The sequence below is a fragment of the Pleurodeles waltl genome, chromosome 11, assembly GCF_031143425.1.
Source record: "Pleurodeles waltl isolate 20211129_DDA chromosome 11, aPleWal1.hap1.20221129, whole genome shotgun sequence".
NCBI classification, from domain to species: Eukaryota; Metazoa; Chordata; class Amphibia; order Caudata; family Salamandridae; genus Pleurodeles; species Pleurodeles waltl.
Window position 1 is genome coordinate 690,602,575 of NC_090450.1, and position 24,702 is coordinate 690,627,276.

The 24,702-nt window shown below is 45.0% G+C and overlaps 1 protein-coding gene across 1 annotated transcript in view; it reads left to right on the top strand.

The window, feature by feature from the left end:
- C11H2orf42 (chromosome 11 C2orf42 homolog) overlaps window positions 1–23,882 on the top strand; it is a 318,795-nt gene extending 294,913 nt beyond the window's left edge. Inside the window, exon 8 of the mRNA XM_069214211.1 lies at window positions 22,750–23,882. Coding sequence (XP_069070312.1) covers window positions 22,750–22,958 — 209 coding nt within the window. The 3' untranslated portion in view covers window positions 22,959–23,882. The remainder of the gene's footprint in view (window positions 1–22,749) is intronic.
- Window positions 23,883–24,702: the final 820 nt, after the last annotated feature.

Genomic DNA, 24,702 nt, shown 5'->3' on the forward strand with positions numbered 1-24,702 from the left:
TTCCATACACCGACCAGCACTTGGTGTATAATTGCTGCCTTTGTCCAGAACAATTGAGAAGAAAGCTGTGAGGCGTGTTGGTCTTTTCGTCAAAGAAAACGTTATGCAATCGAAGGGCAAGAAGATTGGAACTCAGAGTCCACCACCGACGTCCTTGGAGAAGAGCAGGAACAAACGCCAGTTTCATCCCAGTCTCTGACTCAGAGCAGGATTCAGAGGACGACAGCCAAGCAATATCAGCAGCGCAGTACGTGAGTACACCTGCCCCAACACCTACAATTAAATCAGGCAAGGCCTTGGTTGCATCACTGTTTTTAAGCCATTGTTCCACCTGGAAAAAAATCGCCGACCAACCCCTTGTGTTCGGCGCTGAAAAAGGCCAGGACACTCCCTCAACAGCCTACCATGCCTGTTTCAGTGTCTGGGTCGAGACGAAAAATACAAGCCTCCACCTCCGAACCGAGTCTGTGTCCAATACCATCGGATCTGAAAAAAGTACACTCTGCTTCGGAGCCAAAACCTCGGCTACCGGCTTCGGACCCGAAACACCTCTGTCCTACTTCGGAGTGGGAAAAAACATCTTGCACAGAAGAAACCGTGCTTTCGACTTGAATGAAGCATGTGCCCAAGACATTTACCGAACATTCATCTAAAAGCACAAAACATGCTTCAGAACATCAAATGGAGGAATCAGACATTGAACCCATTTTGGAGGTTATGGACAGCAAACAAAGGAGAATTAAAATCCAGAAAGACTGGAAAAATGAGTTCGATGGCATCTGTCGCTGTAGATACGCATGTTCTGCAATAGCTCGCCATCTGGTGTTGGGCCGGAGTGTTACAAGTTGTTTTTCTTCGAAGAAGTTTTTCGAGTCACGGGACCGAGTGACTCCTCCTTTTGTCTCCATTGCGCATGGGCGTCGACTCCATCCTCGATTGTTTTTTTTCCGCCATCGGGTTCGGACGTGTTCCTGTCGCTCCGAGTTTCGGAACAGAAAAAATAGTTAATTTCGGAAGATTTTCGTCGGTATTGTTGCGTTCGGGATCGGCATACTTAGATTCAACACCGCATCGAAGATCGAAGAGCTCCGGTGCCCTTCGGGGTAGTTTTTCGATCCTCCGTCGGGGCCTGGTCGGCCCGACCGCGTGCTGAAGAACGCCGATGGAACGGACCCCGTTCCGTTTCTGCCCCAAATGCCACAATAAATACCCCTACACAGACCAACACTTGGTCTGCAACCTGTGCCTGTCACCTGAGCACAGCGAAGACACCTGCGAGGCCTGTCGTGCGTTCCGGTCCCGAAAAACACTCCGAGACCGTCGAGCCAGAAGACTTCAAATGGCGTCCGCACCGACAGCCCGACGGGAGTTCGAGGAACAGGAAGAGGAAGGTACCTTCTCGATCCAAGACTCAGACTCCGAAGGATTCGACGATACACAAACCGTGAGTAAGACGTCGAAAACCACACAAAGAAACATTTACAAGGCCCAGGGGACGCCACTGCCACCAGGCCATGGCTCAACCCATAAAATCGGTGACCGACCGTCGGCACCGAAAAAGGCCCAAACAGTGCTGAGATCGTCCGACTCCGGTCGAGACACCGGCACGCAGCCTTCTCGGGAACGAGAAAGTGCTGGAGACAAGCCTCGACACCGAGATGCCGGTGTGGACACGGCTCGACGCCGAGACAGCGGCACCGAAACAGATCGACGCCGAGAGGTTTCGGCCCCGAAAAGGAAAAAAGTCACCTCGGAGCCGAAAAAACACGCAGACAAAGTTTCGATGCCGAAACAAACTGCAAGCGACCCAGCTTCAGGCTCTTATACAGAAGAGCACTCGCTAACCTCCCAAATGCAGAAGCATAGGTTTGAGGAAGAGCTACAAGCAACTGATGCGGACCATACGCAAAAACGTATTTTCATTCAGCAGGGGACAGGAAAAATAAGCACCCTTCCCCCCATTAGGAGAAAGAGAAGGTTGGAGTTCCAGACGGAACAAGCACCACAACCAAAAGTGGTGAAAAGAGTTACACCACCACCCTCTCCTCCGCCCGTGATTAACGTTTCACCAGCACAAACGCCATCACACTCCCCAGCTCACACCACCATGAGCCAGGGTGACCAAGACCAGGACGCATGGGACCTATACGACGCCCCAGTGTCAGATAACAGCCCAGAGGCATACCCTACAAAACCATCTCCACCAGAAGACAGCACCGCGTACTCTCAGGTGGTGGCTAGAGCAGCACAATTTCACAACGTAAGCCTCCACTCAGAACAGGTCGAGGATGATTTCTTGTTCAACACACTCTCCTCCACCCACAGCTCCTACCAAAGCCTGCCTATGCTCCCTGGTATGCTCCGGCACGCAAAAGACATATTTAAGGACCCGGTCAAAAGTAGGGCAATCACACCAAGGGTGGAAAAAAAGTACAAGGCGCCTCCTACGGACCCAGCTTTCATCACAACACAGCTGCCACCAGACTCTGTTGTTGTAGGAGCAGCTAGGAAAAGGGCCAACTCTCACACATCTGGAGATGCACCACCCCCAGATAAAGAAAGCCGCAAGTTTGATGCAGCTGGTAAGAGAGTCGCAGCACAAGCTGCAAACCAGTGGCGCATCGCGAACTCCCAGGCACTACTTGCGCGCTATGACAGAGCCCACTGGGACGAGATGCAACATCTCATCGAACATCTGCCCAAAGACTTCCAAAATAGGGCAAAACAAGTGGTTGAGGAGGGACAAGCCATCTCCAACAACCAGATCCGCTCCTCCATGGACGCTGCAGATACAGCTGCACGGACAATTAATACATCTGTAACTATCAGAAGGCATGCATGGCTCCGAACGTCTGGATTTAAACCAGAGATTCAACAAGCAGTTCTCAATATGCCTTTTAATGAAAAAGAACTGTTCGGTCCAGAAGTGGACACAGCGATTGAGAAACTCAAAAAAGATACGGACACTGCCAAAGCCATGGGCGCACTCTACTCCCCGCAGAGCAGAGGGAATTACAGCTCATTCCGTAAAACGCCCTTTCGAGGGGGGTTTCGGGGTCAAAGCACACAAGCCAGCACCTCACAAGCCACACCGTCCAGTTACCAAGGACAGTATAGAGGAGGTTTTCGGGGACAATATAGAGGAGGGCAATTCCCTAGAAATAGAGGAAGATTCCAAAGCCCCAAAACCCCTACTACTAAACAGTGACTCACATGTCACTCACCCCCTCCACACAACACCAGTGGGGGGACGAATAGGTCATTATTACAGAGCATGGGAGAAAATCACTACAGACACTTGGGTTCTAGCAATTATCCAACATGGTTACTGCATAGAATTTCTACAGTTCCCTCCAAACATACCACCAAAAGCACAAAATTTAACAACACACCATTCCAATCTCCTAGAGATAGAAGTGCAGGCACTATTGCAAAAGAATGCAATCGAATTAGTGCCAAACACACAAATAAACACAGGAGTTTACTCACTGTACTTTCTGATACCAAAGAAGGACAAAACACTGAGACCAATCCTAGACCTCAGAGTAGTCAACACTTTCATCAAATCAGACCACTTCCACATGGTCACACTACAAGAAGTATTGCCATTGCTAAAGCTGCACGACTACATGGCAACTTTAGACCTCAAGGATGCTTATTTCCATATACCAATTCACCCATCGCACAGGAAATACCTAAGGTTTGTATTCAAAGGAATACATTACCAATTCAAGGTACTGCCTTTCGGATTAACAACCGCACCAAGAGTCTTTACCAAATGTCTAGCGGTAGTCGCTGCACACATCAGAAGGCAGCAAATACATGTGTTCCCATATCTAGACGACTGGCTAATCAAGGCCCATTCGTTAATAGAGTGCTCAAATCACACAAATCATATCATACAAACCCTCTTCAAACTAGGGTTCACCGTCAATTTCACAAAATCCAAAATTCGGCCACGCAAGGTACAACAATACCTGGGAGCCATAATAGACACATCAAAAGGAGTAGCCACTCCAAGTCCACAAAGAATTCAAAATTTCAACACCATCATACAACGCATGTATCCAACACAAAAGATACAAGCAAAGATGGTATTACAACTCCTAGGCATGATGTCATCATGCATAGCCATTGTCCCAAACGCAAGACTGCACATGAGGCCCTTACAACAATGCCTAGCATCACAGTGGTCTCAAGCACAGGGTCACCTTCTAGATCTGGTGTTAATAGACCGCCAAACTTACCTCTCGCTTCTGTGGTGGAACAACATAAATTTAAACAAGGGGCGGCCTTTCCAAGACCCAGTGCCACAATACGTAATAACAACAGATGCTTCCATGACAGGGTGGGGAGCACACCTCAATCAACACAGCATACAAGGACAATGGAACGTACATCAAACAAAACTGCATATCAATCACCTAGAACTTCTTGCAGTTTTTCAAGCACTAAAAGCTTTCCAACCAATAATAGTTCACAAATACATTCTCGTCAAAACAGACAACATGACAACAATGTATTATCTAAACAAGCAGGGAGGGACGCACTCCACGCAGTTAAGCCTGTTAGCACAAAAAATTTGGCATTGGGCAATTCACAACCAAATTCGCCTAATTGCACAGTTTATACCAGGGATACAAAATCAACTCGCAGACAATCTCTCTCGAGATCACCAACAGGTCCACGAATGGGAAATTCACCCCCAAATACTGAACACTTATTTCAAACTCTGGGGAACACCTCAGATAGACTTGTTTGCGACAAGGGAGAACGCAAAATGCCAAAACTTCGCATCCAGATACCCACACAAGCAATCCCAAGGCAATGCCCTATGGATGAACTGGTCAGGGATATTTGCTTACGCTTTTCCTCCTCTCCCTCTCCTTCCTTACCTGGTAAACAAACTCAGTCAAAGCAAACTCAAACTCATATTGATAGCACCAACTTGGGCAAGGCAACCCTGGTACACAACGCTGCTAGACCTATCAGTGGTACCCTGCATCAAATTGCCCAACAGGCCAGATCTGTTGACACAGCACAACCAAAAGATCAGACACCCAGATCCAGCATCGCTGAATCTAGCAATCTGGCTCCTGAAATCCTAGAATTCGGGCACTTACAACTTACCCAAGAATGTATGGAAGTCATAAAACAAGCAAGAAGGCCATCCACCAGGCACTGCTATGCAAGTAAATGGAAGAGGTTTGTTTGCTACTGCCATATTAATCAAATACAACCATTACACACAACTCCAGAACATGTAGTGGGTTACTTGCTTCACTTACAAAAATCTAACCTAGCTTTCTCTTCCATTAAGATTCACCTTGCAGCAATATCTGCATACCTGCAGACTACCTATTCAACTTCCCTATATAAAATACCAGTCATTAAAGCATTCATGGAGGGCCTTAGGAGAATTATACCACCAAGAACACTACCTGTTCCTTCATGGAACCTAAATGTTGTCCTAACTAGACTTATGGGTCCACCTTTTGAACCCATGCACTCCTGCGACATACAGTTCCTAACCTGGAAGGTGGCATTTCTCATCGCCATTACTTCCCTGAGAAGAGTAAGCGAGATTCAGGCGTTTACTATACAGGAACCTTTTATACAACTACACAAAAATAAAGTCGTCCTAAGGACCAATCCTAAATTTTTGCCAAAGGTTATTTCACCGTTCCATCTAAATCAAACAGTGGAACTTCCGGTGTTCTTTCCACAGCCAGATACCGTAGCTGAAAGGGCACTACATACATTAGATGTCAAAAGAGCATTAATGTATTACATCGACAGAACAAAGAACATCAGAAAGACTAAACAACTCTTTATTGCATTTCAAAAACCTCATGCAGGAAACCCAATTTCAAAACAAGGTATAGCCAGATGGATAGTTAAATGCATCCAAATCTGCTACCTTAAAGCTAAACGACAGCTGCCCATTACACCAAGGGCACACTCAACCAGAAAGAAAGGTGCTACCATGGCCTTTCTAGGAAACATCCCAATGCAAGAAATATGTAAGGCAGCCACATGGTCTACGCCTCACACATTCACCAAGCACTACTGTGTAAACGTGTTATCCGCACAACAAGCCACAGTAGGTCAAGCTGTATTAAGGACATTATTTCAGACTACTTCCACTCCTACAGGCTGATCCACCGCTTTTGGGGAAATAACTGCTTACTAGTCTATTGCAGAACATGCGTATCTACAGCGACAGATGCCATCGAACTGAAAATGTCACTTACCCAGTGTACATCTGTTCGTGGCATCAGTCGCAGTAGATTCGCATGTGCCCACCCGCCTCCCCGGGAGCCTGTAGCAGTTTGGAAGTTACCTTCAATTATTTATATATGTATCATCTCAACCTTAAATAAGTGCATACTTAGTCACTCCATTGCATGGGCACTATTACTACAATTCAACTCCTACCTCACCCTCTGCGGGGAAAAACAATCGAGGATGGAGTCGACGCCCATGCGCAATGGAGACAAAAGGAGGAGTCACTCGGTCCCGTGACTCGAAAAACTTCTTCGAAGAAAAACAACTTGTAACACTCCGGCCCAACACCAGATGGCGAGCTATTGCAGAACATGCGAATCTACTGCGACTGATGCCACGAACAGATGTACACTGGGTAAGTGACATTTTCATTACTTCTCCGCCTCCTCAGACTAAAAGGAAGTTAGCATTCCAGGAAACTCTGGATACTGCCCCACCATCGGCAAAAATCTACAAGCAAAAGAAAAGCCAAAACCTGTTGAGCTTTCTCCACCACATTCACCGCAACTTTCCTTTTTACCACAACCTCAGACTCCACCACCGCCTTCACCATCACACTCTCACACTTCTCACTAGAACAGGAAAGGGGTGATTCTAGTTACACCATAGATCCATGGGGTATGTATGATTCAGATACTATCCCATCTAACGATCCGGATTTGTATCCCAACAGACCATCTCCACCTGCAGATAGTACAGCATACAGCCAAGTTATCTCCAGAGCAGCTGCATACCATGGAGTAAAAATGCATGCAGAACATTTGGAGGAGGACTTTCTTTTCAATACCCTCTCCTCAACCCATAAGCAATACCAGTGTCTACCAATGCTTCCTGGTACGCTCAAACATGCAGATTAAATTTTCAGAGAACTAGTTAAAGCTAGGGGTCTAACACCAAGAATTGACAAAAAATATAGGCCTGCACCAACAGACCCAATTTACATCTCACAGCGAATACCACCAGATTCTATTGCGGTCAGTGCAGCCAGGAAGCGCGCCAATAATAGTCAGTCGTCCGGGGACATCCCCCACCCCCTTGACAAGGAAAGCCGTAAATTTGATGCAGCGGGAAAAAGACTGGCAACACAAGCAGCCAACCAATGGTGGAATGCCAATTCCCAGGCCCTGTTAGCAAGATATGACAGGGCACATTCGGATGAGGTGCAAGAATTCTTCCAATATCTCCCCAAAGAAAACCAAAAAAAGAGCACAGCAAATTGTAGAGGAAGGTGAGGCCATCACAAATAATCAAATTAGGTCTGCTCTAGATCGAGCTGACACTGCAGCTCGAGGAATTAATACCAGCATTACTATTAGGTGACATACATGGTTGAGGTCCTCCGGTTTCAAACCAGAGATACAGCAGGAGGTCCTTCATATGCCATTTAATAAACAGCCTTTTGGACCAGAGGTGGACACAACCATAGAAAAACTAAAAAAAAGATTCTGACACAGCAAAAGCCATTAGAGCTCTTTATACCACACCATTTTGGGGTTCCTTTCGAAAAGCATAATTTAGGGGAGGATTTAAAACCCAAACCTCCGAGGCTTCCACCTCCCATTCAAAGCAAGGCCAGCAGTATTACGCAAGGGGGTCATTCAGAGGCTCTTTCAGAGGATAAAATATCAGGTCCAGAGGTAAATTCCCTTCCTCAAAGGGTGCTTCAACATCCACAAAACAATGACGTACCAAACATTCCACAGCACCATACATATCCTGTGTGAGGAAGACTGCAACAATTCCATTCTCACAGGTTAAAAAAAAAAAAATACTACAGATCAATGGGTACTCTCAATTATCCGCAATGGTTATTGCCTAGAGCTCATCTCTACTCCACCAAACATTCCACCTCATTCTCAGACTCTCTCCAGAACACACTAATCTACTAAAACAAGAGGTACAATCTCTACTACTCAAGGAGGCAATATAAATAGTTCCCATCTCACAGCAAGGGACAGGAGTATATTCCCTATACTTCCTTATACCAAAAAAGGATGGTACTCTCAGACCCATTCTCTTATCCAGGCCTCTAAATCTGTATACCCTTTCAGAGCACTTTCACATGGTCATTCCCGTGCTACAAAACCAAGACTACATGACAGTATTAGACCTAAAGGATGCTTACTGCCACATTCCTATACACCCAGTTCACTGCAAGTATCTAAGGTTCGTAATAGCAGGCAAGCACTATCAATTCAAGGTACTACCCTTTGGGGTAACAGCACCAAGTGTGTTCACAAAATGTCTAGCTTTAGTCGCAGCATACCTCAGAAGGCAACACATACATGTCTTCCCTTATCTAGACGACTGGTTAATAAAATCCAGCACTATTCCAAACTGCCAACAATACACAATAGATCCCCAATGCAAATTAGGGTTCACAATCAATTACCAGAAATCTCACCTTCAGCCTGTACAAATTCAAACTTATCTAGGAGCAATTCTGAATACTCAGTCAGAATTAGCCTACCCAAATCCACAACAGATACAAGTGTTTCACTCCCTCATATCCCAAATACAAGCCAATCAAACTTACACAGTAAGATTCATCATGGAACTATTGGGAATGATGGCATCATTCATAGCAGTAGTGCCAAATGCACATCTAAACTTGAGACCACTGCAACAGTGTCTCTCACGACAATGGTCTCAGGCACAGGATCAACTGCAGGATCAAGTGTTGTTAGACCGCCAAACTTACAAATCTCTGCAATGGTGGAATCATAACAACTTAGTAAAATGGCTGCCATTTCAGGACCCTGTGCCACAGACCATAATCACAAAAGATGCGTCAATGACAGGTTGGGGAGCCCATCGCAACAATTTAACAATACAAGGGGAATGGGACTCAATCCAACAAACTTACCCGATAAACCACTTGGAATTACTAGCAGTGTTCTTAGCCATCAAAGCATTCCAACCACAGATCATACACAAAATAGTCTTAATAAGGACAGACGACATGACAAAAATGTATTATCCGAAAAAAAACGAGGAGACACTCATCCCAATTGTCCCTTCTAGCACAAACAATATGGAAATGTGCAATTCACAATCACATTCACCTAGGTGAATACATCCCAGGGATACACAACCAGCTAGCAGACCTTCTAAGCAGGACGCAGCAACAAATACACAAATGGGAGATTCACCCACAAGTAATTCAATATTACTTTCAGATGTGGGGAACACCAAACAGACATTTTCGCAACAAGCGAAAACGCAAAATGCCAAAACTTCGCATCCAGATGCCCACACCCTCAATCCAAGGGCAATGCTCTATGGATCAACTGGTCAGGGATATTTGCTTATGCTTTTTCCCCCTCTCCTGTTAATTCCATTTCTGGTCAACAAGATCCGTCACACCTCCCTCCCTGTGATACTCATAGCTCTTACATGGGCACGTCAACACTGGTATACAACACTGTTGGATCTGTCAGGAGTATCACATCACAAGCTTCCAAACAGACCAGACCTGTTAATTCGGAACAGGGGCGAAATCAGGCATCCCAATCTCAGTGTGCTCAACTTTGGTCGATTTGGCTCCTGAAGTCATAGAATTTGGATACCTACAGCTTCCATTAAAATGTATGGACATTCTAAACAAGCAGGTAAACTGACAACCAGGCAGTGCTACGCAAATAAATGGAAACGTTTCATATATTACTGAACACCTAAAAATATTGATCCACTTAAAGCATCACTACATGATGTTCTGTTGTTTGCTTTATTTACAAAAAGCAAATCCTGCCTATTTGTCTATTTAAACTAATTTAACAGCAATATCAGCCTACCTCCAAAACAGACAACATACCTCTGTTTAAAATTCCTGTTATGAAACAATTTATGGAAGAGCTTAAACAAGTTATTCCACCTAGACTACCACCAGCTCCTGCATGGAATCCTAATATTGTGCTCACAAGACTTATGGGTCCACCATTTGAACCCATGCACTCTTGCACTATTCAGTTTCTCTCATGGAAGGTTGCTTTCTTAGTAGCAATTACTTCCTTAAGAAGAGTAAATGAAATTCAAGAATTTACTTTAGAAATACACAAAGTAGTAATTAGGACAAATTCACATTTTTTAAAACATTTTTTTTTTTAGCTAAAGTGATTTCACCCTTTCATATTAATCAGTCAGTCGAATTGCCAGTCTTCTTTCCACAGCCAGATTTTGCTGCTGAAAGAGCTCTCCACACTCTTGATCTCAAAAGAGCTCTAATGTATTAGCTAGACAGAATGTAAGACCTTAGAAAAACTGAACAACTTTTTGTTGCTTTCTAACAACCTTGTAAAGGTAATCCTATTTCGAAACAAAGATTAGCTAGATGGATTGTAAAATGTATTCAGACCTGCTATATCAAGGCGAAAAGGCATCTATTAGTAACTCCAAAAGCACATTCCACTAGAAAAAGAGTGCCTCAGTGACATTCATAGGAAATATACCAATTGATGAAATACGCAAAGCAGCCACATGGTCTACACCATACACATTCACTACTGTGTGGATGTTACCTCGACAACAAGTGAATGTTGGTCAAGCAGTGCTAAAAACACTATTTCAAACTTCTTTGACTCCTACGGGCTAACCACCGCTTACTTGGGAGGAGAACTGGTTTTCAGTCCATGCATGTGTATCTGCAGCTATACATGCCATCGAATAAAATAAAAAAAATGTCACTCAACCAGGGTACATCTGATCGTGGCATGTAGTGCTGCAGATTCACATGCACCCTCCCTCCTCCCCGGGAGCCTATCGAAGTACTATATGTATGTCTGGGCATTGCATGGACAGCTTCTTTACTTTGTACTTACACAATTCTTCACTCCTTACTTCACCCTCCTGCAGGAAAACAATCTAACAAAGGAGTCGATGCTCATGCGCACTATCACCAAGAGGAGGAGTCACTCGAAAAATGACTTCTTCGAAGAAAAACAACTTGTAACATTCCGAGCCCAACACTAGATGGCAGTATATGCACAGTGTGTGAATCTGAAGCACTACATGCCATGAACAGATGTCTACTGGGTAAGTAACATTTTCCACCCAGGGCATTGAGGTTCCAAGGGATCCCTATGGGCTGCAGCAGTTATTCTGCCACCCATAGGGAGCCCCACGCAAAGGGTTCTGCAGGCCTGCCATTGCAGCCTGCGTGAAACGGGTGCATGCACCCGTTTTCACTACAGGTCACTACACCAGGTTACTATAAGTCAACCCCATGGCAGGCCCTCACAGTCCAGAGGGCAGAGTGCAGGTACTTGTTTGTGAGGGCACTCCTGCACTAGCAGAGGTGCCCCCCACCAACTCCAGATCCACTTTCTTGGACTTTGTGAGTGTGTGGACATCATTTTACACGTGTACTGGACATAGGTCACTTCCTATGTCCAGCTACATAATGGTAACTCCGAACCAAGGCATGTTTGGTATCAAACATGCCGGAATCATACCCCAATACTGTTGCCAGTATTGGAAGTATGATTCCATGCACTCTGGGGGCTCCCTAGAGGACCCCCAGCATTGCTACCACCAGTCTTACAGGGTTTTCTGGGCAGCCCAGCTGCTGCCACCCCTCCAACAGGTTTCTGCCCTCCTGCTGCCTGATCTGATCAAGCCCAGAAAGACAGAACAAAGGATTTCCTTTGGGAGAGGAAGGTCTCACCCTCTCCCTTTTGGAAATAGGTGTGACTAGCTTGGGAGGAGTAGTCTCCCCAAGACACTGGTTTGCTTTGAAGGGCACATTTGGTGTCCTCCCGACATAAACCAGTCCACACCGGTTCAGGGAACCCCAGTCCCTGCTCTGGTGTGAAATTGGACAATGTAAAGGGGAGTGACCATTCCCCTGTCCATTACCACCCCAGGGGGGTGCCCAGAGCTCCTCCATAGGGCCCCTAGGTTCTGCCATCTTGTTTCCAAGGTTGGCAGGGAACTCTGGGAGCATCTGAGTGGCCAGGCCAGGCAGGTGACATCAGAGCCCCCTCCTGATCGGTGTTTACCTGGTTAGGTGACCAGTCCCTCTTTCGGGGCTATTTAGGGTCTCTATTGGGTGGGTCCTCAGATTCAGCTTGCAAGATTTCAGCAGGACTCCTCCGTAACCTCTGCTTCGACTTCTGGCTACTGGATCCATGACTGGACCCTCCAGGAAGCGACAAACGTTGCTACATCGAAGAAGATTTTTCTGCAACTTTGTTTCCACGTCCCCTGCCAGCTTTGTATCATTTCCCCAGCCGTGCATCCTCAGAAGACTGCAACTCTTCAGCCTGCACACGAAGAAGAAGGAATCTCCCTTGGAGTGAAGGAGTCACTTCCTGCATCCGCAGGCACCTACGACAAGTGACGATTGGCTGTGTGGATTTCCTCATCATGAGCTGCATGGATCCTGCATCACGGGTGGTGGTCCGGAGTAGTCCTCTTGGTCCTCTCTGCCAGCTGTCCAACTTTAGTGGAGGTAAGCCTTTGCCTTCCCATGCAGGACAGTACCCCCGTGCCCCGCTTCTTGTGCAGCGTTCAAGGCTTGTTTGCAAGGGATCTTCAGGCGATGTGTAGCTCCAGCCTTCAGCACTCCATCCTGTACAGCCTCCTGCGTGGTTCTCCTGTGGCATGTGATCCTCTTTTGTAGTTCTGCGTGGGTTTCTTCTGCGACTCCTGTGTCCCCATCCTGTGGTTGCTGCCTCTGCTCCTGTGGACTCTCTGCGATGCTGAGTGTCCCCTGTGACTCCCCCTCCTGGTTTGAGTCCTCCTGGGCCTGGCTGGTCCCTGACAGCACCTCTTTTTTCAGTAACCACAAGATTACCTTTGCCAAGGCTTGTTGGTGGAAATCCTTCACCGACACCCATTTGCAATTTTCCTTCCAGCGTGGGACTTCATCTGCATCCATCAGGAACACTTCTCTGGCTCTAGGGCTGCAGTGCTGACCTGTTCATCACCATCGACCAACTTCTGCATTGTCAGCTATTTGCTTCATTTTTAAAAGGCTGAGTTAGTGTTCACAGCCATAAGATTTGGTTGTGCTGCAGTGGCTGCCTATCTCCAGAACAGGCAACATCCCTTTATTCAAAATACCAATCATTAAAGCCTTTATGAAGGGACTTTAAAGATTTATTCCACCATGTTTTCCACCTGCATCTTCATGGAATCTTAACGTCATCTCACATGACTTATGGACCCTCCATTTTAACTCCTCATGTCCCCTTCAGTTCCTTTCTTGGACAGTGGCATTTCTAGTCACTATCACTTCACTTAGACGTGTTGGTGAACTCCAGGAAGAACCTTTCTTCCAGCTGCATAGAGACAGGGTGGTTCTTCGCACCAACCCTAAATTTCTCCCTAAAGTGGTTTCTCATTTTCACCTCAACCAATCAATTGAGTAACCAGTCTCTGTTGCAGAGAGGGCAGTCTATACATTAGATATTAAAAGGTCCCTTATGTTCTACATTGATAGAACTCAAACTTTCAGGAAAAAACAAGAAACCTTTTATTGCTTTTTCACCTCCTCATAAAGGGAACTCTATAGGCAAACCAGGCATACCAAGATGGATAGTAAAATGCATTCAAACATGTTATGCTAAAGTCAAAAGAACTTTACCTACTTCTCCTAGAGCGCACACTAATAGGCAAAAGGGAGCATCCATTCCTTAGCTTTTCAAGGAAACATTCAAATAGCTCACATATGTAAAGCAGCTACATGGTCCTCACCACACATCTTACCCAAACATTATTGTGTGGATTTTTTGCATGCTAACAGGCCAATGTAGGTCAGGCAGTGCTACGTACACTCAAACAGCTGCAACACCCACAGGTTAGCTACTGCTTCTGAGGGGGATTGCTTTACAGACTGTGCAAAGCATGTGTATCTGCAGCCATTCATGCCTTGATCTGAATATGTTACATACCCTGTAAGCATCTGTTTGTGGCATGTAGTGCTGTGGCCATTTAAGGTATTGTGTTAAACAGGTTCAGAGAGGCAAGAAGACTTATGCAGAGAAATCATTCAAGTTCCAAATCAAACGAAATAGCCATTTCAACTTTTCTCTCAAATGATGGTGCTGAGCATAGAAAGAATGATCCTTTGTTTCCAGTCAGTGCTATGATAACTTGGAAGAGATCCAGAAGGTCTGATAGGAGTTCCTAGATCATTGATATATTTCTTTCCATCCAACCTAACCTCCCAATATCTATGCATACTTTTATTTCTTTACAGCTATGAGCCTTGCACAAGAGCAAAGCATCAAATGTTATGTTCTCTCTCTTCTGCCTTGATATTCACATCAAAATTACCTCATGACATTTGGTTCAGATTTTAGAAATGTTAACACTTAGTTTCAGCTAGTGAGATCTCCAAAGTATTGCTTAATCATTTATGCTTCTGAAGGAACAAAATGCATTTCCGGTAACCCTCTAAAGCGAGCACACTTGAGGTCCATATCAAATATCTCTTTCCTGATCAGAATCATAGAGGATGAGTTCACATGCCAGACTGGAGTATTTAGAGAGTCAAACACTCGAAATGACTTACCAGCATTCAGTTTAGGCTAGAGAATGGAACTGTAGGAGCTGATATCAAGGATAGCATACAAAACTGTGTTGAATTGGAAAACCTGCTAGTGCTTAACCTCACGTGCACATGATGCTGTAGACCATGAAATCCTACAGTAGTGCTTACAAGTGTTGGTCGGGGCTCACAGACAATGCCCTAAAGTGGTGCTACTAGTTCCTCGAGTGAAGCCTTCAGTTCTGAATATGGTCTGCTACATTGATGTCAAAACATACCACATCCTTTGTGCGTGTTCTTCAATATCTATTTTAGACTTCTGACACTGCTCTTACAGTGTCAAATCCATTTCATATTGCATGCATAAGAAATCCAAATTCTGTATTCAAATGGGCAAAAACACAGAGCTAAGTAGAATAATCTCAGTCTAAAACGTTCTTATTACCATTGTAGGATTAAAATCTGCTTTCATCTGAATGACCAGAAGATTGAAATTTGGTCAGAGGAATTGGGGCATATTGTCACTCCTCCACAGGTATTAGTAATGGTTCCAACAAGAGCCCTCATTTTCGCACACAAAATCTGTTGGAAGCAATACCCAATTAATTATGGTGAGAGTGTTCCTCGCCCCCTCTTGCCCCGGATAAGACATGATATTGAATAGTCAAGTGCCTTGAAGAAGTTCTTGCTTAGAGCACTGTAGCAAAATCTGTTGGAGGGTACCTAAGAAAGATATTGTAGGAAAGTGTGGCCAAGTGACCACCTAAAAGGTTAAAGCCACTACCTCTTGATGTCACGCAACTGAAATAAAATAAACCTGTGTTCAGTTCCTGGTAATGTGACACAAAACAGACAGTGAAATCAAAGAATGTGTAAAGTATTTAAACATGACATACACAGTAGAAAACTTCAAACAAAACACAATAAAATTCATAACCAGTTTTTAAACAAAGTGAACATTTTTATCAGTAAAATAGGATCAAAATGACAAATCTAGTAAGAGCAATTGGAGATATGATTTTTTTATAGATTTAGGTGAAAAAAAAAGCACCAATGATCTATGGAAGTGGTAGACCAGGTCCTAGGCACAATTTCAGTTTGACCACTCTGGAGCCCTGGTCAGATACGCTAAATGGATTAGTGCTGCTGAAAGTCACAGAATTCGAAGTATCCTTTAAAAAAAAAACATTTTTTTTTTCTTTTTAATTAAAAACTTGGAACTGCCAGTGGGCTACCTGCCGCAGTTGGTCCTGCTAAGTACTATGAAGATTTTGAGGGTTTTGCTTGAAAAAGTTTATAAGTCTCAGAAAGAAAAGGACTTTTTCATTTTTTTATTTTGTTTATGATGCTGGAGCCATTCAAACGGCCAAATCTGAAATTCAGTCCTACGCTGTGGAACTGTCAGTTGGGGGTACTTATCGCTATATTTCCCAAACTTTTTCCTGGTGCCCAAACAACCACATGATTACAATTGCTCGCCTGACCGCTGGATGGCATTTGGAGACTCTGAATGCCTGGAAGAGACCACTTGCAAAGTCCGGTCAAGACTAGTCAGCTTGGAATCATGGGAAAAGGCCCTCTTGCCAGGCTTGTGTCCCTGTAGCCACACGAGGACAACCAATCGACCCAGTCCTTCATGACACCTCATAGGTCATAGATGGCAAGTATAGTTCTCTTCTGTACTTCCGCAGGTCCAGATTGTCTACTGAAGAGGGCTCCTGTGGATGGCACATCCATGTCTGGCACAAGCTAGCTGGTGGAGTGAATGCAGAGCACCCCCTAAACATTGGCGTAGAAATTCCCAGGGGCAACCGTACCCCCTTTTCTCAGTTGTTCCTGTTCTTACTGCAAAGAGACCCCAACTGATGTGTAAGGAAATGCCTCCTTGGCATGGTTACCCCCTGACGTTTTGCCTTTGCTGATGCTAAGTTTTGATTTGAAAGTGTGCTGAGACCTGCTAACCATGCCCCAGCATCAGTGTTCTTTCCCTAACCTGTACTTTTGTTTCCACAATTGGCACACCCTGGCATCCAGGTAAGTCCGTTGTAACTGGTACCCCTGGTACCAAGGGCCCTGATGCCAGGGAAGGTCTCTAAGGACTGCAGCATGTCTTATGCCACCCTGGGGACCCCTCACTCAGCACAGACACACTGCTTGCCAGCTTGTGTGTGCTAGTGAGGACAAAACGAGTAAGTCGACATGGCACTCCCCTCAGGGTGCCATGCCAACCTCACACTGCCTATGAAGTATAGATAAGTCACCCTTCTAGCAGGCCTTACAGCCCTAAGGCAGGGTGCACTATACCATAGGTGAGGGCACAAGTGCATGAGCACTATGCCCCTACAGTGTCTAAGCAAAACCTTAGACATTGTAAGTGCAGGGTAGCCATAAGAGTATATGGTCTGGGAGTCTGTCATGCACGAATTCCACAGCACCATAATGGCTACACTGAAAACTGTGAAGTTTGGTATCAAACTTCTCAGCACAATAAATGCACACTGATGCCAGTGTACATTTTATTGTAACATAGACCCCAGAGGGCACCTTAGAGGTGCCCCCTGAAACCTTAACCAACTATCCGTGTAGGCTGACTAGTTTTAGCAGCCTGCCACACACCAGACATGTTGCTGGCCACATGGGGAGAGTGCCTTTGTCACTCTGTGGCTAGTAACAAAGCCTGTACTGGGTGGAGGTGCTTCACACCTCCCCCTGCAGGAACTGTAACACCTGGCGGTGAGCCTCAAAAGCTCACCCCCTTTGTTACAGCACCACAGGGCACTCCAGCTAGTGGAGTTGCCCGCCCCCTCCGGCCACGGCCCCACTTTTGGCGGCAAGGCCGGAGGAGATCATGAGAAAAACAAGGAGTCGTCACTGCCCAGTCAGGACAGCCCCTAAGGTGTTCTGAGCTGAGGTGACTCTAACTTTTAGAAATCCTCCATCTTGCAGATGGAGGATTCCCCCAATAGGATTAGGGATGTGCCCCCCTCCCCTCAGGGAGGAGGCACAAAGAGGGTGTAGCCACCCTCAGGGCTAGTAGCCATTGGCTACTAACCCCCCAGACCTAAACACACCCCTAAATTCAGTATTTAGGGGCTCCCCAGAACCTAGGAACTGAGATTCCTGCAACCTAAGAAGAGGACTGCTAAGCTGAAAAACCCTGCAGAGAAGACGGAGACACCAACTGCTTTGGCCGCAGCTCTACCGGCCTGTCTCTCCACTTCTAAAGACACTGCTCCAGCGACGCTTTCCACAGGGACCAGCGACCTCTGAATCCTCAGAGGACTGCCCTGCATCTAGAAGGACCAAGAACTCCCGAGGACAGTGGCTCTGTTCACCAAAGACTGCAACTTTGCAACAAAGAAGCAACTTTGAAAACATTTGCGTTTTCCGCCGGAAGCGTGAGACTTGACACTCTGCACCCGAAGCCCCCGGCTCGACTTGTAGAGAACAATCACTTCAGGGAGGACTCCCCGGCGACTGCGAGACCGTGAGTAGCCAGAGTTGAGGCCCCACAGCGACGCCTGCAGAGGGAATCCAGAGGCTCCCCCTGACCGCGACTGCCTGCTTCTAAGATCCGACGCCTGGTAAAGACTCTGCACCCGCAGCCCCCAGGGCCTGAAGGATCCGACCTCCAGTGCAGGAGCGACCCCCAGGTGGCCCTCTCCCTTGCCCAGGTGGTGGCTACCCTGAGGAGCACCCCCCCCCCCTTGCCTGCCTGCATCGCTGAAGAGACCCCCTGGTCTCCCATTGATTCCTATTGAGAATCAAACGCGTGTTTGCACACTGCACCCGGCCACCCCCGTGCTGCTGAGGGTGTACTTTCTGTGTGGACTTTTGTCCCCCCCCATCTCCCCCCGGTGCCCTACAAAACCCCCCTGGTCTGCCCTCTGAAGACGTAGGTACTTACCTGCTGGCAGACTGGAACCGGGGCACCCCCTTCTCCATTGAAGCCTATGCGTTTTGGGCACCACTTTGACCTCTGAACCTGACCGGCCCTGAGCTGCTGGTGTGGTAACTTTGGGGTTGCTCTGAACCCCCAACGGTGGGCTACCTTGGACCCAAACTTGAACCCCATAGGTGGTTTACTTACCTGCAAAAACTAACAAACTCTTACTCCCCCCAGGAACTGTTGAAAATTGCACTGTCTAGTTTTAAAATAGCTATATGTGATTTATGTGAAAACTGTATATGCTATTTTGCTCATTCAAAGTTCCTAAAGTACCTACCTGCAATACCTTCCATTTGAAGTATTTCATGTAAATCTTGAACCTGTGGTTCTTAAAATAAACTATGAAAATATATTTTTCTATACAAAAACCTATTGGCCTGGAATTGTCTCTGAGTGTGTGTTCCTCATTTATTGCTTGTGTATGTACAACAAATGCTTAACACTACTCCTTTGATAAGCCTACTGCTCGACAACACTACCACAAAATAGAGCATTAGAATTATCTCTTTTTGCCACTATCTTACCTCTAAGGGGAACCCTTGGACTCTGTGCATGCTATTCCTTACTTTGAAATAGCACATACAGAGCCAACTTCCTACAATATGTGTCAAGGCATTCTCAAGATAATGACAGTCTTCAGTCACACCAAATGTGTGGGCTCTTAGGGTTGTGGGTGTGTAGGGGAGAGCACTATTGTAATCTCCTGTGCCCTGCAACATCTAACGCTAAAATCCAGTTTAAAGCAGGCCCTGTACCAGCAACAAACAAGTAAACAGAAGTCTGGTTGGACAAAGGCAGCATTCTGTAACACCCATACAGGGGGCATGCAAGAAATGTCCTTGCCTCCGATTCTCTCCCTTTCATGTCTGCTAGAGTGTTACATGTGGCTCAGACAGACCTGTCTGACAGGATTGGACACTGTGGTGTCAATGAATACCCACAGCCCCAACCCTGCATATTTTGCTCAGCTCAGAGAAGTTCTCTGCCCATTCAAGTCAACCTATTGTGTAGCTGTTGGAGAGGAATTTCACACCATTTCTACACCTACTTCAGTCCAAGCACTGGCTGTGCAGTTGCTGGAGCCCTAACAGAAATTAGCCCTTAGCAGCTTCAGACAGGGTAAACATAACTTTCCAAATGTTGCATTTCCAGTATATTTAAAAACTTTACAATTGGATTTTATATATTTTTTTTTTATTAAATATAAAATTTACATGTAAAAATAGATTCTTGATTAGTCTGTACCTGGCACAGTTCAAAAGCTCTAGTATATCATCTCTACTTTGTTTGTACCTGTATACTAGCCACAGCCTGACTAGTGATCATGTTGTTTTAGGCTTATCCAGTTTTACAGGTTACAGCATGTAGCATGTAGACACTTCAGAGCAGTGTCTTTGTTAGAGTTCAGGGTTACCAGCCGGTGAGTCCCCCCACAAAAATTGAAATCTAAGGATGACTTTAAAAGATGTCACATTACCACAGTTACTCCAGAGATTCAGTTTTATTTAGAATCCTCCACAAAATGAAAAACCATACCGACACAACTTGTTCTCTTTTTCGTGTTATTTTGTGCTTCATATATGCCCCTAGGACAGATGTCCTCTTCATGGCTACAGATAATTTCAGAATTGCCTACTAACATATTCACTATTCACTTTAGAACACCTGGTTCTAGAAAGAGGCCACAATATGTTGCTTAATTTGATGTGGTATCACATCTGGTGCCATAACCTCTTGTGATGTGGTTGTGTTCTACCACAAAGAATAGAATGTATTATTGATTGTTTGTATTTGAATAGATATAAATACTGACTTATCAAGCATCTTGCAGTACAGTAGCCATTACCGCAAATCTAATGGACACCTTGTACTTCATCTACTAGATTCAGCAGTCCATGGGAAAGAATTCACTTGTGCTCACAATGGACATGCTTTGTTTTGACCCTAAATAACTTCTCTTTTGAGAAGTGTCAGGAGGGCTCCAATTACAAATAACGTGTTAATGTAGCAAAGTGGCTGGCGTACGATGAACCAGCACTATATGAAACAAAAATTAAATAGGAGTGTAATCTAGAGAAGAGTATGAATGGTTTAGGCAAAGGTGTGATCTAGTGGGATGAAATGTAGCCTGCAGGAGGGGTTTGTTTTTGTGGGAGATGTAATTTTGCTGAAAAGTGTAGTCTAGTAGTGAGAACTCAAATTTTGAAGTGAGATGTGTTCATAGTATGAGTTGTGGTTTTGCCAGAGAGATGTTACTTATCAGTGTTAGTAGTGCAACGTTCTGTGTTCCGATTTATGTGGCTTTGTATCCCTTTCCCCACTTGACAGTGTTTGAATTAACAAATCATTTGTTTAGAAACTGTTGTTCATATAAAATTGAGATTGCGTGGAATCATTTCCAAATATCCTTTTTGCTAATAAGCATACATGTGCCATTAGCGTATTGCAATCTAATGAAATCTGATCGTCCAAGTACTGATAAATTATTTGTTGTGAAATAGAAAGCAAGTACAAGGACCCATTTACCCATCTAAGGAGACTTGTTGTTAACTAGACAGTGTGTTGGGTGCCAAAAGCAGGAGATGCCAGATTGTCTCCACAAGCAACAAATGTTCTATCCTTGCTGAAAGGGATGAATGTCATCATTTTGTCCAGCAAAGCATCTTTCTTAGCTACCATGGGCCATTTCAATTGTGGAAACAACAGCTGTGTTTGAAAAAAGACTGATCTCTGTCTATGTAAGACTTTCTGTATAACTGTCTTTGTAAAATAACGTTTGACATGAGGAAACTGCATTACAGAAGAAATGGGGATATGGAAGCCAATTTAGGCATGCAGTTACCCTATAGTATTCACATTTTACCTCACTTGCACAACATAGATTCAGCATAGTCCCTGTAAATTGTGGTATAGTTTGTGACAACATCCTTAACTAGAGACCTTCCATTAATCCAAACTAGTTATCCATCCTTGTCATTTTGGCCTCTTTCGGCAGCTCATCCAGTTATGTTAGACATTTAAAAAGCAGTTACTCTTAGGTGGTTGTTACAGCACCCATCAGGAAATATATGAAACAGACCCATACCTCTGAATCATCTTTTTATTTCAGCTTGTCTTGTTCGGCTGGGACCCACATTTATGTACTTTAATTTCATATGTTGATGAGGCACTTTTGGCACCTTCAAGTGTATTAAAACCCCATATTAATATTTTGGGGCCTGTGGCAAAGCACGCAGCGCAAACTGGGTAGACTCTTGGCGTGTAATAAAATGAGGTAATATTAGCCAGGATAATAGTTGTGATTTCACAGAAGAAGGAAAGATGGACTTGACTCTTCCTGGATTCAAACATGTGATGTGTGATTTATGCAGACATTCTGGTAGGGTTCGGTCAACACATTTAGCTACCTTATGGAGTATTCCAGTATGGAGAGTAAAAGCTATGTTATCTTCCTTATTTGGATATCATTTGACACCACCATAAGATCGTCTGAAAGCACCAAAAGGGGCAGGGAAGGTTGAAACTACAAAATAAAGGAATGACAGACAGTCTTCATCAAAACTCTTTCATATTAGACAAAACCAGTGTGGTGTTCATCTTCGGCATCTGGCTGATGGGCAGGTAGGGAATGTGGGAGTAGTAGAGTTATTCTAAAGAGGATTGTGATAGAGGGCTAGAGAGGAGGAAAAACTTGTGTTGGTTTGATGACTTGGGTGCCAGTGAGAAGAATCAGTGTATGACCGGGTATAATATTTTTAAGGTAGAAATGACAGAGCGCCTAGGTGTCAGGACATTGCTTATTTACTCTTGTCTGCTACTTTTACAGGTTGCCCCCTCAAGCAGCCTCTACCTAATGGATGCATGTACCTGTTTGCCCACAGCTGAAAATACATTCTTGGGGGATTTGGGAGATAGATGTACTGGAAGAGCCTCTTGGTTATGTGGATGCTTAGGCTTTTGTGATGAAAGAAGCTACAAGAGTGTGTCCTCTTATTTGTGTTATTTCTTTCTCTCTCTAAAGGTGCTATGTCCTCAGACCAGAAAGAGCCAACGCCCTTCATCATTGAGTGGATCCCTGATATATTGCCAGAGTCAAAGATCGGTGAACTGCGAATCAAGTTTGAGTATGGGCATCACCGAAACGGACAGTCTGCCGATTACCTGGAGCTGGTTCCCCCGCTTGAACAATCCCTGGAACTTACACCTCTAACCACCATCACATTCCCCTGAAAGACAAGAGCCAGTTCCTCCAGGCTTGAACAGGCCCAGAGCTCATGTCTCTGAAATCCACCACATTCTCGGGCTGTAGGCAAGAACAGGATCCCCCATTGCGTGAACCTTCCCTGGAGGTTTCCCCCCTCTAAGCACCTTTATAATCCCTGGTGGGGGCCACAGACTGCAGAACAAGTACCCTGTTCCTGGAGCTACAGGAACAAAACACCAAAGTTCCACCATGCCACCTCTAGAAGTCAACAGATGGCAAGAACCTGGCTTGTTCATAGGGAGGGATCTCACTGCTTGGACAGACACATAGCTCACTCATTTTACCTCCATTTCTTTCCATCTATTGGGCCCGAACTGTGTTCACTAGTGAAGGACTCTCTGCTTGAGCAGGCTTTGAGCTCACAGCTCTTGATGCCACAATGTACCCCTGCGTTGTCCTTGAAATTCACCTTAGAGCAGGATACTGCTTAGCTAGACCCATAGCTTACACCATTAAGAATCAATGTCCCCTGAAGGGCTTTTAGCATACTAGAATCCTTAGTTCATGGAATGACCCAGAGCACTCGCCCCAGTGACTATTATGTTCACTTAAGGGTTCCCTCACCTCGATATTTCGTCTCCTGCTGGATTGCTGCGCTTCATCAAGATCTGAATGGGCTTCTGGAACCACCCCACTTTCCCTTCATGTGCAGCAGTCAAGTATAGACTGTTCATGCAGCAAACTTTTATGGGGATTGGAAACAGAAGATGCCTTGGATTAGGGTTTCATGAACCTGTTGTGTGTTTAATGTTCCACTGCAAGGACAGCATCAAAGATGCATCAGAGTGGGATGAACTGAGAGGAGGAATAATTTTGCCTTTCTTGTAGATACCTGCTGTGGGGGTGCGCAAATGTATGGAAATATAAAAAATACTTCTCATCTCCTCAGAGATATGACTTATTTGTACAAGCGTATTTTAATGCATCTGGAGGGAGTCTGAGATTACATAAGCCACAGGTCCTCCTACTCCTGATCCAATCTGTTCATAATAATTGCAACTGATTTGGTGGTTCAAGTGAAATGGCCCCTTGTGTGTACAGGGAGATGTAAGCTCTGATCCATCCCAAAACTAATTTTGATTTTTCCTTCCCCTTCAACTCTGTTGCATCTCCATCACCCAACACATCTCCACTAAAATAAACCCAAAACCCCTCCCTGACACCATTGTTTATGTTCTCAGCAGACACCTTAGAAACGGGGATGGAGAATAGGCAGTCCTCTCCCCTGTTCCATTTTAGTCATCAGTGTGTTATTCATACTGGTGTCTAAGTATGCAGTGTGCCATTTATGCATCACCCAGCACAAAGCTCACTGAGTAACATTTCCTTATAAAGGCATAGTTTTACCCAAGAACTGTGTAGAGTTTGGCACACACAGCACAGCCCTGGCTATTTTCTCTGAATAAGTTTAGCCTGGCTCTGTTCACAGCCATTATATAACTTTCAAGGTACACAAGTATATTGTATGTTTATAGCATCAAATCTTCAGTTGCCAAAATTAAGTCATTGGGAGGTGCCATTATGAGATATATATTTTCGATGGCATGTGTAGCTGCAGATACACATGCTTTGCATACGTCCGCCATCTAATGTTGGGCTCGGAGTGTTACAAGTTGTTTTTCTTCAAAGAAGCTTTTTCAAGTCACAAGATCGAGTGACTCATCCTCTCAGTGATAGTGAGCCTGGGCATCAAGTCCTTTGTTAGATTGT